The sequence below is a fragment of the Priapulus caudatus genome, unplaced genomic scaffold, assembly GCF_000485595.1.
Source record: "Priapulus caudatus unplaced genomic scaffold, Priapulus_caudatus-5.0.1 Scaffold527, whole genome shotgun sequence".
NCBI lineage: Eukaryota > Metazoa > Priapulida > Priapulimorpha > Priapulimorphida > Priapulidae > Priapulus > Priapulus caudatus.
Window position 1 is genome coordinate 74,284 of NW_014577588.1, and position 15,000 is coordinate 89,283.

The following is a 15,000-nucleotide window of genomic DNA, read 5'->3' on the forward strand; positions in this document are numbered from 1 at the left end:
GAGAGAAAGACAGAAATACAGAGATACAGTGACAGAGAGAGAGAGAAAGACAGAAATACAGAGATACAGTGACAGAGAGAGAGAGAAAGACAGAAATACAGAGATACAGTGACAGAGAAAGAGAGAAAGACAGAAATACAGAGAGAGAGAGAGAGAGAGAGAGAGAAAGACAGAAATATAGAGATACAGTGACAGAGAAAGAGAGAAAGACAGAAATACAGAGATACAGTGACAGAGAGAGAGACTTATGTTTTTGTACACATGCAGGTATCGTGAGACTGGATTTCGAAAGAACTCCGGTAATCAACTGTAACGAGCTACCGCAGACAACTGACGAACCTAAACAGGAGGTGCAGGTGTGGCCACCTCGAATACTTTCCGGCATACCGACGAGACAGTTCCATTTTACGATGGGACCATCCGGGGGGAAACCGGGATACACAGGCACTACAGGTGAGTCTTCCTGTCTTAAGTCCTAATTAAGTCCACCTGCTCGCGCCTGAATGTGTTTAGTTTACAGCTCATCTCAGTGCAACACGGCCTTTTTTGTCTGCCTACATGTTAAATTCGAGTGCAAATCTGAAGATGAGTCAGCAGATGTTGTGAAAGGACTCCATTGCAAACGGCTTACTGTTCCCATTCGATTAAGACACTGCGACATGAAAAAGCAATCGTGTTTTTTCACCTTCAATTCATTCATTGTAGCAGAAGCCGTTTACCGAAAACAATGACTTACTATCTTACTTTTGTTTGTATAAAGGACACATGACACGATGCACTGCTACGCACATTTAACCTTTTATCGTAACATATTACTGTCTCACTGTGAAATAACATTGCACACTAACGTTGACACGTATTGATTGCGACTTGTACATAACATAACATATTAACATAATAAATAACATTGTACACTAACGTTGACACGTATTGATTGCGACTTGTACAGGCCAGGTATCCTGGGGCATTGCTTACTGGGTGAATGGTCTACTGATTCCCAAGCTGGTGCTGAAGAGAGGCGAGACATACATCTTCATCATAGAGACTGGCAACAACCCGTCGCACACAGCCAGCTACCACCCTGTCTACATCACCAGCGACCCTATCGGCGGATTCATACAAAACACCGAGCAGGAAAGACAGGTGAGGTTATACCTGGAGGTAGATGCACGCACATGCGCACATAGGCACGCATACGCACGCACGCACGTATACACACAGGCATTTACACGCACACGCATACACTTGCACGCATGTATGCACTCACACACGCACGCACGCACGCTCTCACGCACTCACACGCACGCACGCACGCACTCACACACGCACGCACGCACATACACACACACGCACGCACGCACGCACTCACGCACGCATACACACGCACGCACGCACGCACTCACACACTGGTATTCGGCTGCTGTTCATCTACCGTACTTACAAACCTCCATACTTATCTACATCAAAACTGTTGATCCGGCCCGAATTCAACGGTCATTCAATCCGAATTTAACGCTTATGCAATTTGAATTTAACGCTCATGCAATCCGAATTTAACGCTCATGCAATCTGTATTTAACGCTCATGCAATCTGAATTTAACGCTCATGCAATCTGAATTTAACGCTCATTCAATCTGAATTTAACGCTCCTATAATCCGAATTTAACGCTCCTATAATCCGAATTTAACGCTCTTATAATCCGAATCGGGTGCAGGGCAAACATCGGCACAGATAATAATGAAAATCACGGCCTATCTCACTGAATTACTCAATTAAGTGCATAATTTATACTGTTAAATTAGTACATTATCATTAAAAATAATAAATGAATTTATATAATTTCACTAAATTGTACAATGTAGGCCTACTATTCATAAATAGTTCAAGTACCCTATGGTATACCTTCCCATGTAATCTCCATAGCAGATGTGTTTTGAGGACAATGACGACTCAAGCGTTGAACGCAGCGTAATTATATTTGCGTTCTGTTTTATTTTAGTCTCTTCTCGGCGGAGTTTATTACGGGATTGATGGCAATCAAATGCCTTCAGAAGGAGGTGGGTAAACACGGGAGTCTGACATTCTATCGCTAGCTAATAATACGTCTAGGTATTATCATGAGTCTATTGATATACTCCTGGATTGATAGACTCCTATTGATGATTGATGATTGATGATTGATGAGTCATATTGATGAGTCCTATTGATGATTATGACGATTGATGATTGATGAGTCCTATTGATGATTGATTGATGATTGATGATTGATGAGTCCTATTGATGATTGATTGATGATTGATGATTGATGGATGATTGATGATTGATGAGTCCTATTGATGATTGATTGATGATTGATGATTAATGAGTCCTATTGGTAGACTCCTGGTATTATTAGGTATTAGGTATTATTAGCTCTTGATTCTATAAATGAACACCACATATACCCCCGCGTATATAAAAAATATACTATAAATAACAATAATATTATATAATACGAATAACTCCAAAATAATACTGAAATACTATAACAATACTTAATATTGATAATCTATTATCTTGTAAAAGCAATTAATAATTATAGTTTATCCCTAAATAGATAGGAACGTGTCGTAATCATCAATCCGTCAAACTGCCGCACAGTCTGCATGCACCAGTCTTCCTTCCTATAGTCTCAATCCGTGTACGCCCACCCATCATTCTATAGTCCTTTAGTTCCATCTATAGTTACTATAGCTTACATTATCTATAGTTCATCTATCATTCTATAGTCCTTTAGTCCCATCTATAGTTACTATAGTTTACATTCTCTGTAGTTCGTCTATCATTCTATAGTCCTTAACTGACATCATGGGAGGGTGCTGATGGGTTGTAACGTGAGGTGTGAAACAACTTTCAATGTTACGATGAAAAACGATCAGTTGTTACAGTCAGCCGTGAGTTTTTTCCTGCTGTGATGCATGATACCCTTCTAGAAATATTAACACCGGCGTAAGAAACGCCAAATTCTTTACCTCGAACTTCGCATTGCATCGATTTCCACACGGGCACTTAACCTTATTGGTTTTCGGCTTGGTTTGGTAATTTAATGAACATGAGTTAGTGAGAGATGGAAATATTTGAGAACTGGAGCAAAAACGTCAAAATATATACTGTGAACTAAGCTTTGTGGTACACTCCCACGATAAAATGACAAGCGGGTAGAATCTATACGGGTAGTGTAGCGTCCCATCAGGCCGCCTCGGGTCTTCACTTCTCCCATACTCTCTTTTCGCACACCTTTATCCACATACTTTCTACATTGACTGCACTTTACCTCCAATTATTTCTATCTACTTTCTTTTCAAATATTTTCATATCTTTTCATCCATTTCTAAATCGTCTTTTATTTGACCGGCGCAACCGTAACATGATCGTATGTAATATGCAATTGGTGTTTTCCTCCGAACTCCCGAACAGCGACCGGATCCTTTTGCGAATATACTCCCATTGATACCAGCCTGAGAGCGGAGGATACTGCGAGCTTTGAGGAGTACAAGGCTAATCAGTTACTGCAGTGCGAAGAGCCTAGAGTTCCAGGCGTATTCCAGTGGAGACCCGACGCCAGGACGCCACAAACTCTCTACTACCAGGTAAATCTAGTGCAGATAGTATTGCTCAGTCATGGGCCGAGGGGAAGGGGTAGGAGCTAGTTCACCCCGCGGGAAACCAGTCGTGTGATTAAAATGGGAACATTTCAATAAGTATTATTTAAAAGTGGGGTGCCTTGGTTTGCAGTCCTGAAAATCCGCTTGCACCAGTATCTTTTGACATGATCGAAATATGACCAATCACAGCCCCGTATTTTTTCGGCATGACCAATCAGGCCTAGCAGTGTCTTTTGCTGTGTGACGAATCTGAACGTTTGCTATTGTAACGTTGCTATTTTTTCCTCTGAGCTGTATATAATAACATTATTACACTTTTTATTACATTATTATAACGTTATACAGTCAGTCAGTGATGTTTTTCCTGCGTAAATGCGACTATACTATATGCGACTATACTAGGGACACTTCTAACCAGTAGACGGGGCAGCGTCCCGACCTACAAAAACACCCAAACTTTAATGCTTGGTTGCGACAGCAGTGAATATACATCTGTGCAATGTTCCCGCACACAATATGTTCAGTATAGATATGTTCACGCTACAGTTAGTTGAGAGAGATTTTCAATATTTGATTTAAGCATTCATCACGCTGTTGTAATCTATTTACAGTGCTTCCAGCATCGGTATCTCGGCTGGAAGATAGAGATCTCTGATGAATAACAACCCACGAATGAAATCACTGTAACCTACATCTACCATCGCCGACAGCAGCATAAGCAGCAGCATAAGTAGCAGCAGCAGCAGAAGCAACAGCAGCATCAGCAACATAAGCAGCAGCAGAAGCGGCATCAGTGGCAGCAGCAGCATTATCAACAGCAGTAGCAGAAAGATCAGGGCCGTAAGCTGAAGATAAATTCCTACGGATGGGGCAAAATCCTCATTTGCCATACAAGAAATAATTCGCATGTCGGGCAGGGTTGGGCCGAAGGAATAATTGTGTTTTTGTAACTGTTTTTGTAAAATTGTAATTTTTGTTCCATTATTTATAACATTTATTTTCGGGTTACTCACAATTACTACCGAAGCTTATCTTTTTAGGTTTCCTCCAAAACCTAGGGGGCAGCTACGCCCACTTGTCCCCAGAAGCTACGGTTCTGCATACAGACAAACATTTCTCTCTGACACACGTGCACGGTCTCTAAGACGAGAGATTCTTTATTCACAAGACACGAGTAACATGTACAACACATACAGCTGTTACGGCGAGCTCCGCGCTCATGCACGAAACAGAAAGTTGACTAGATTTACATAACCGCTCCGATCACCAGGGTACTCTGCTGCCAGCATTGACAAACGTCATCGGTCATTTGCAAAGTTCTACGTACATTTCATAGCACCAGTTCATTCCAAGAGAGGGTAAGAGGTCCAAGCAATGCCGGCACGTCTACTCATTGAAATGGAAAGTAGGTACAGTTTGTTGACCCTCGTTCACTACTGCGTTACCAGCTGTTCCGCTAGCATCTATGACAAATACGACATATGCATATACGCTCTCCTATGACACTATTTTGTCATAGGAAGATTCTTCCTATGCAAATATTGTTGTATGTGTTGTGCGCATCATAGGAGTGTAGAAGCGCTATTATGAACGCAAGCAATGAATTTCAGCTGTAAAGCGGAACGAAGTTGACTCGCCAATATTTGTCATAAGAAGAATCTTCCTATGACAAATAATGCAAGCAGAACATGTTGGCGTTACATAAGTGTGCTGACAGAGAGGTGTCAACGAGTTTTATAGCCGAGAAGACACTTGCGTAGCTCTTCTGTCGCACAATTCATGTTGCAGAGTGAAGAGCTAGATAGTGAGAGCTATTTCTATAGCGGATGACACACGGGAATAGCTAAAAGCTTAATGAGCAAATTTTATGTCGGTTAGTTGAAGTAGATCATACAATACTGTACTGTTTTTGTAAGAACATAAATAGGAATTTGTACTCTGAGCCGTATTAAAAATAGTTTGTTTTACGTGAAATAAATAGAATGTTAACCTTTAAATATAGAGATTTTACTGAGATGACACACACACGCACACATACATATCTGCAGATCACTCTATAGGCCAATAACTGCTTTTGTATACAGAGAAATGGCTGAAACACTTACAAAATAAAAAGAACACAACGAATGTAAAGGATATAATGTGCAAGTCATCGATACGAACACTGTGATTTAGAACATGAACTGGGTTGAGTAAACACTGCCTTCACACAAAAGAACAAATAAATCTTTTTCCGGAGCGCTCATGCATGCTCCAACAATTAAAACTAAACTAAATCGAACTATCCGTCTGGATGAAATAACCACGCCCGCCATCCTAGATATTGTTGCTAGGTCGATCAAACTTGACCGAGTATTCGCATTTTTAACCCGTGCACAACCAAATGTCAACTTCGCCAAGTTTTTTTAGAACGTCCCTATTACAACAGTGATTGGTTAGAGCTACCTGTCAATCACTCCAGGCGATAGATCGATTTCCATAATGGCTTGTACGTATAGATAAGTAACTTTCGGTCAGTCATTTCAGCAATGTGAAGCAATGAAGCTAACGACGGGAAACTTCTATTGCAGCAGTGTGAAGCAATGAAGCTAACGACGGGAAACTTACATTGCAGCAGTGTGAAGCAATGAAGCTAACGACGGGAAACTTACATTGCAGCAGTGTGAAGCAATGAAGCTAACGACGGGAAACTTACATTGCGCGCATTGGGTACCTACATCTAGAAGTGTTGCGATCAGCAGACACTAGCCCACACGCACGCACTGCATCGATAAGCACGAATGCACGCACGCACCCAGAAACACACACGCGCGCGCGCGCACCCCAAATACATACACTGCTCGCACACACGCGCGCGCACGCACGCACCCCAAATACATCCACTGCTCGCACACCCTGTACGCACACACGCGCGCGCACGCACGCACACCAAATACATACACTGCACGCACACACATGCGCGCACGCACTGCACCCAAATACATCACTGCACGCACACGTGTACGCACACACGCGCGCGCACGCACGCACCCCAAATACATACACTGCTCGCACACGCTGTACGCACACACGCGCGCGCACGCACGCGCACACCAATACATCCACTGTCGCACACGCTGTACGCACACAGCGCGCGCACGCACGCACACAAATACATACACTGCTCCCACACTGTACGCACAGCCGCGCGCCGCCCACGCACACCAAATACATACACTGCTCGCACACCCTGTACGCACACCGACGCGCGCAGCCGCACCACCACACAGCAACGCATACGATCACACTGCACGCACACCTGTACGCACACACACAACGCACGCACGCAGCCTAAACACATACAATACACGCACGCACGCACACATGCGCGCACGCACGCACCCCAAACACATCCACTGCTCGCACACCCTGTACGCACACACATGCGCGCACTCCCAAATACATACACTGCACGCACACTCCTGTAGCACACACATGCGCGCCGCACGCCCCAAATACATACACTGCTCGCACATGCAGGCAGCAAGCACACACGCACACGTACGCACGCACCCCAAACACAATAGCTGCACGAACACGCAGACACACGCGCGCACGCACTCCCAAACACATACGCTGCACGCACACACGCACGCGCGCACGCACCCCCAAACACATACGCTGCACGCACACACGCAGACACACGCACGCGCGCACGCACCCCCAAACACATACGCTGCACGCACACACGCAGACACACGCAGACACACGCGCGTGCGTGCGCACACGCACACACTAAACAATATAATTGCAATTTTATCGGAATGTTTAATAAGCTCAAACATAAAGAGCACACAAGCATTTGGGTCAGATCTGGGTGACACACATCCAATATCACCTAAAGGGTAAAAAACAATGCAAAGGTATAAAACACAGGTGACTACTTCCCACATTTACAAAATAGTGAGACGCATCCAGCCCAACCGCCCCCCATGCCTGAGCTACGTACATACATACAGCTCGGAGGCATTCACACATGTGCCGCGTGTGCGCAGTTGATATTATCGCTGTAAAACATTATATAAATTAAAATGATTCACTCTTCCGCATTTAATCGAGACAGCACAATTAGCAATGTCTCAGCAAATGTCGTATTTGTGTCTGTAATGTTATTGGCATCGCCACTATTACTGATTATCGATTATTGATTATTACTGCGTCATCATGCACAACATGCAAAGATTCGCATTTATTGACACGTGGAAGGCCTCTTATCGTAGGATATATACGCTTAAACAGGAGGCTAAAGTTGTGCATTACTGGTCCACAGCAACCACTCGGACAATCTTACTCATAACACGATAGCGAATGTATAATGATAACAGAGCCCTACTAACATAAAATTATATTCACTCGAATATTTTCAACAAAAACCATGGTATTGGGAGTGGCCAATTCTCGCTTCCACGTTATCAATTTACAATTAACCTAGATTCTGCCGAAACTCGGAATTAACCTTGAAGATGAGTCATGAATAATTAATTTGCCCGCGTACATTATTCATTTCTCGGCTTATTCATTTTTCGCTTTTCCTACGCCATCCGATTTTAGATTCATCAGCCAAACTAATGCGTCACGGGACTAGCGATGCGAAAGAAGATTCCAGAAAAATCTCGCTTACCAAGCCGAGTGGAGTTTGTCAAGGTCTACAATAGATACTGGAGTTTACCAAGGTCTACAGTAGCCACGTACAGGTTTCGCCTTGTCACCGTCAGTGTACAACTGCAATGACACTCGTTTCTACCCTATTTTACTTCGCACACGTTTGAGAAGGTGTCTTGCCCGGGCTCCGCGTTGGATGCAGGCTGCTTTGCCGATTTTCTTGGCTCCGTTAGGTAGTGTTCTAGGTTGTGTAGAACTCGCTTGGGGTTTCGCTTTACATACTGTTCCAGATCTTTTAAAAAAAACATCGCATAACAGCACATTATTATTAATAATAAACTAACACGTAACAATATACATAAAATACATGAAATTATAATAATAATGAACGGCGCATAACATGATAAAGGCACATCCTTTGGAACGAAAGCTCCGTATATATACACCTACTAAAAATTACATCGCCCCAGTACTGGCACTGCATCGAGAAACGATATTATTGAATCATGCCATGCCTCGCCGCGCCATACATAATTTATTCTATAATAAGAATCAGGTAAATTGCTATGCGCTGCATTCAGAATTGCAGACGCATGAAAACGGGATTTCTCCGGCGCGCTGCGCACCTTTAATGACGAAGCCTGAATCTTTAATGGTCTTGTGATGCTGCTTCCACGTCGTATACAGCTGTAGAAATGTCGCCGCATAGAAGGTGTTGACGACGGACAACACCTGCCGCCTTCTATTGCACTCTCTACAACAACGGACACGGACGGCCAGCGACCCGGCCACGGGCGACAAGCTGAGAATTACTGTCGCAGATGCAGTTAGGAAGCAAGCGTCCGTGCTGAATCTGAATCTATATCTATCTCTCTATCGCCATCGCTCGCACGCTCTCTCTCTCTTCCTCTATCTCGCTCCCTTACTCACACCACACACACACACACACACACGCACGCACGCACGCACGCACGCACGCACGCACACACACACACTCTCCCCACACACACTCTCTCTCTCTCCTCCCACACACACTCTCTCTCTCCTCCCCACACACTCTCTCTCTCTCTCTCTCTCTCTCTCTCTCCTCCCACACACCACTCCCTCGTCTCTCTGTCCTCCTGCTCTCTCTCTCTTATCTCATCTCTCCTCTCTCTCCTCTCTCTTCTCTCTCTCTCTGCTCTCTCGTCACCACACACACCACCCTCTCTCTCCCACACAGCACACACACACACACACACACTCTCACCTCGCCTCTCCCCTTATCCCTCCTCTCTCTCGCTCTCTCATCACAGCCCCGATGATTGGCGTGCTTATTAGATCAGTAGTAGACAGGGGGTGGTGGGAAGTGCGTGGCAATGATGCAAGCGAGAGATCAACGCTCTCTAATAGGGGCGGTGGCTGCGAGGAGCTTGCAACCTCACGTTGATAGATATCTTTTACTACCAATGTACCGCCTTTAAATAAATAAATAAATAAATAAATAAATAAATAAATAAATAAATAAATAAAATAGGGCTCGGATTTTAAGAGACAGTACGATAACATGTGTGCCGTCCGACGTACACTTACGACGTATCTGCCTGTAACATTCTCCACATTAGTTTCATGTGCCCGATAAAAATCTTAATCACTATTGGGATGCTTATAACTTTGGGCGTTGGATGCAATACTAGGGTCTCTTGGGTCGTAAAGATTTCATCTAAAATTTATAACACGATAACGTATGTATACTGTTTAAACAGTCCTCTCTCAACGCCTGCAGGACGATTCTACTTATGTTTATGCTCATCACGAAAATGGAAAATTCTGCAAGTAAACAAATCAGTAGTGAGCAAACGAGTTACGGAGCAAAACCACGAAAACAGCGCGCACGAATTTACCTTCGGCACAGCATACGCTCGAAGTGGTTACTTGATTACAACGACGACTCGATGCAAGCGCCTTTTACCTGTTTCGTGAGACAAACGCATTGTGCGGAAGATGAATAGAGAAGCTATTCGTATAAAGGCAGATACTAGTTCATTATGACGCAGCAGATGCTCACAAAATGACAATGCGCGCGAATACAGAAATGTCAGGACACCTGTGAATATTGCTTTTTCGATAGCAATATCGAACAAACGAATATACCTTACGGGCACACGACTTTATTATTGCACGTATCCATTGTTATGAATCGCTGTAGTATATTAAATGTTGTACCGGACATTTAAACATACATACATTACATATTAACAGGGGGTAATAATGACAATTACCCCGCGACGAAGTCGGCGGGGATACTATGGTTTATGTCTCCCCAGCCGCCTCGCCGCCGCCGCCGCCGCCGCTTCGTCCGCCGCAGAGAATTCGCGCTTCCGCTCTACAACTCGACCCTAATTGACCTAGCGTGACCAAACTTCGAACTTACACATCTGAGAGAACACGGGGATACATTATTGGCGACAACTGCGCTTTCTATTAACCTGCTGATATTAAACATAGCGACTCTTGTTCTGACCGCCTACTTTACTGACAGTTGCTGGATGAAAACACGACACAGGGTACGCATATTCTTAACTGACCTATACTGTCTTGCGTGTGAATAAATTTCCTTAGCCCCTCCCTCAAGATATTCGTTGCTAGATGGTCAACCCATTCACCAACTAAGCAGCGTTTTTAGATCACCACTACGTCAACGCGGTATGGTAGAAGTAAAAGTGTCATGCTGGTGGTCCTCATCGCTCTCCGGGTGCATAGGATCAAGTCTTCTTCCTCTGCTTTGTTTGTCCCGACTTGTCTGCCTCGTTGCGTCACGGCCCTTTCCTTATCCCGCTGCGGTTGAATCAGCCTCCTCTCTCACCGCACACTCTTGCTGCTACCATCTGCCATCTCACTTCCTGTCTACGCGCACTCATCTGAGGGACCCTTCCTTACACGACACCCAATTTTCGTCGTCGTTACAACTTTTTTGCTTCTCCTGCGCCATCCGTTTGATTGCAATTACGCGGAGAAAAAACGACCAACTGACGCGTCCTGCGCCGCTGAGCATTTCACGGCTCCGCGAGCCTGGCGCGCGTACGAGCCCGCTCTGAACGTGTGCTAGTACTAGCTGAGCATCTGATGTGGCTCACCCTTGTTGCCTTCACCTGCGCTTACCGCCCAGAGGCTGGCCGAACAACTTACGTCGCATTGCAAGCACCGTGCTATTGCACCGCAATGCCTCAGCGGAGGATAAAACTAAACCCTAACACTGCACCTACTCATACTGCTGCGATTCTATGCGTGTCATAATGTATAACTAGGCCTATAGTTGCCATGAGATGGCGCGTGCAAGTGTAATCAATAATCAAAGATGGCATCGCCCTTCAGTACGTTCGGGATCTAATAAGAAAGTAGAGATAACCTATTCATTGAGTTGCTGAAATTCAGCAGCTAAAGTCCACAAGTATATTCAGGCAGGCGACAATTTCGCTCAGCGTGAGTATAAATTAAACACGATCTGGCATTGCAGGTTGCAATGTTTATTAGAATAGGATCCGAGTTCCCCTCATGCATGAGTAATGAGGGTTGCCCCCGGGTTTTTGCCTACCATTCGGCCTGACGCTAGCCACGCGAAAGCATTCAGGTTTCAAATATATATAACACGACAGCTTAGAAAAAATAATATGATTTAAGGACGTAAACCTTGTCATACAAACTTTTGTCATTTGCAATTGAACTGCGAAATTTAGGCCTCATATTCAGCCCAGGTATGGCTCGATAATGCAAAAGGCAGTTCAAGTCGCTTTGTTAGCAGTCAACAAAATCCATGTTTAATCTCCTCTTGAGTCAAAAGGGTTAATCAGACACTTATCTTTTTGCAACTCAGTGGAAAGCAATGTCATGTCGCATTTCCATAAAGGTATAAAAATGGTAGGTCAGCGCGAATACAAAAAAGTCCAGCTCTGTCCATTAGGCCATGTCCTTAGAAAAGTCTGATATCTACCTTTCCCACTGCCCTTTGACCTGGGACCGAATTTCCGCACTGGTGATGGTCCTGCCCATCACAACTATACACCGAAAATATTGAAGAGCATAGGTCGAGCCGTTCAGAAATTTGTGCCACACATTTCCGTATTTCCTCGCTAATACCTTATTAAGTTAAGGAGACAATTATTCCGCTCCGGTTTACAGCGCGGCTCTTACTTTGACAAAGCCTGTGACTCGCCAAATGGCATCCTGAGACCATTTCTCACGATCCCCCCCGGACGTCCCGAATATCGTGACCGTACCGGTCGAGCGCGTTTCAGCATTTGGCCCCACTGGTTGACGCAGCTGACGACGGAGTGCACAAACGGCCGAACGACAATCATGCGATTCTTACAAGCTGCATCTGACTACGTCAGATAGGGCTAATATACTATATTGCTTGATCATATCACAGCATGCGTACGCCTATGCGCTATGCATGTTACATGTGATCGTATTGTATCGAATAGTATCCGAGAGTATCGCTATCGTAGCTTACATCATATCAGCACAGTCGTCGGCATATCGGATATAGTATCATGTTATACTGTGTTTCGTGGAGAGACATCTTGTGTATGTCGCTTTGCTGGCAGATGGCCAGAGTCTTGCATCCGTGAGCAAGACGAGGCAGGAGAAGACTCCAGCATAACCCATGCCTCTCAGGTCCGTCGCCGGGTCATTACCCTGCCGCAGAACAAACAGCAAGTCAGCAAATAACAAATGTCAGCAAACAATGATGTCAGCAAACAAACAATGTCACAAATAACGATGCTCCATCAAATAACGATGTCAGCAAAGCAACAATGTCAGCAAACACTATGTCACAAACAACGATTCCACAACGGAACATGTCAGCAAACAGTGACGATGTCAGCAAACCAACAATGTCAAGCAAATAACAATGTCACTTAAAGCAACAATTCAGGCAAACGAGATGGGGGCAACGTATGTCACAAACCAGCAATGTCAGCAACAACAATTCCATCCAAAGCAACAATGTAGCAAACAACAATGTCAGCAACTAAGCAATGTCATTCAAACAACAATGCAGCAAATCAAACAATGTGCAGCAAATAAGCAATGTCAGCAAACAATGATGTCAACCAAACAAGAATGTCAGCAAACAGCAATGTCCAGCAAACAGGAATGCATCAAACAACAATGTCAAGCCAAACAACAAGTTCAGCAAATAACAATGTCAAGCAAACAATGATGTCAACAAACATACAATGTCCACAAACAACAATGTCAGCAAAGAACAATATGTCCAAGCAAACAACGATGTGCATCAAACACGATGTCAGCAAACAACGAGTCAGCAAACAATGATTCAACAACATAGCAATGTCATGGCAAACAACAATGTCAGCAAAACGATGCTCATCAAACAACAATGTCAGCAAGCAACAATATCAGCAAACAATGATGTCAGGCAAACAACGATGTCAGCAAACAGCAAAGTTCAAAACTGCTACTGCTGCTTGCACTGCTAGCTGCTACTACCAGGATAAGCATAATATAGGATAATATAAGATAATATATAAGAAATATTATAAGATATATAATAAGATATATATATAGTATGAAGATATATAATAATATAGTATATATTATGAATATGTTATAATATCAGGAGCCGTATAATGACAAATTGACAAATAATGACAATAATTGAATAATTGCCAATAATTGGACAATAATGACGTATATTTGTCATCTATACGCTCCTGATAAATAAAAAGATATAATACGATTAAGATATATAAATAAGATATAAGATAATATAAGATAATATAACCTATATTATCCTTACTCCTGCTACTACTAAACTAACTACTACTACTGCGCAGTTAAGCGTATTTTCATAGACAGGCATGCCAAAATCTCGATTATGTGTCATAAGTCACCGTTATGAATGTCCCATTGAGCGCAATTATGCGTATGAGCTGCGCCGTATCAACGATGTGAGGCAAACGGTGAATTGGCAACGCAGCCATTACGTTATCTACATTCGAACGGACATCTAGAATGGCAGTTTAGTTTGTCGATGGCCCCTTACGGTATATGTTGATTTTGAATTAACGTTGTGCATCGTGTTGTACGTCACAATAATGCATTTATTGTTTTTCGATCATGTGAAAAAGAAAAGGGGGAAATATGGTAAATATTATGGTCCGAGGCATGCCAATAATGACCTATGTATATAATTCTATATGATCAAAAGCGGTCATAAAGACGATGAAATAAAAACAGAAACAGTCATAATGCGCAACGGTGGATTGGTGAGACGGTTTGCCGCGCCAGGTAGACAGGGACAATTGCTAAGTCAGACGAACAAACCACGTGACTACTCACTCGCCTCTATCGTACGTTCACCGTCCTTACATAGAGGCTTTAGCGAAACCACGCGTCCTCCCTCCTCTCTCTCGTTTCCCCCTAATCTCTGCCTCTCTCCTCGTCTCTCTCTCTTCTCCCTTCTCTTCCCGCTCTCTCTCTCTCTTTCACTCTCCTCTGCTCTTTCTTCTCTCCTATTCTCATCTCTCTCCCCTCTCTCTCGATCTCGTCGTCTCTCTCTCGCCCTCTCTTTCTCTCTCTCTCCTTCCCTCTCTCTCTATTCTCATCTCTCTTCCTCTCTCATCCTTCTCTGCTCTCTCTCCTCGTCTCTCTCTCTCTCTCTCTTCCTCTCTCCTTTATCGCCGGCTCTCTCGTCTCTCCTCGTC

At 43.9% G+C, this 15,000-nt stretch overlaps 2 protein-coding genes across 2 annotated transcripts in view; one reads left to right on the top strand and one right to left on the bottom strand.

Annotated features, from left to right (window-relative positions):
- The window catches only part of LOC106811316 (protein Skeletor, isoforms B/C-like), a 15,285-nt gene extending 10,450 nt beyond the window's left edge, over positions 1-4,835 (top strand). The window contains exons 12-16 of the mRNA XM_014814891.1: positions 268-453; positions 950-1,143; positions 2,002-2,059; positions 3,459-3,631; positions 4,258-4,835. Coding sequence (XP_014670377.1) covers positions 268-453; positions 950-1,143; positions 2,002-2,059; positions 3,459-3,631; positions 4,258-4,308 — 662 coding nt within the window. The 3' untranslated portion in view covers positions 4,309-4,835. The remainder of the gene's footprint in view (positions 1-267; positions 454-949; positions 1,144-2,001; positions 2,060-3,458; positions 3,632-4,257) is intronic.
- A 3,369-nt stretch (positions 4,836-8,204) lies between these two features.
- LOC106811322 (ELMO domain-containing protein 3-like) overlaps positions 8,205-15,000 on the bottom strand; it is a 58,054-nt gene continuing 51,258 nt past the window's right edge. Inside the window, 4 exon segments of the mRNA XM_014814899.1 lie at positions 8,205-8,579; positions 8,914-9,043; positions 10,023-10,084; positions 10,087-10,096. Coding sequence (XP_014670385.1) covers positions 8,431-8,579; positions 8,914-9,043; positions 10,023-10,084; positions 10,087-10,096 — 351 coding nt within the window. The 3' untranslated portion in view covers positions 8,205-8,430.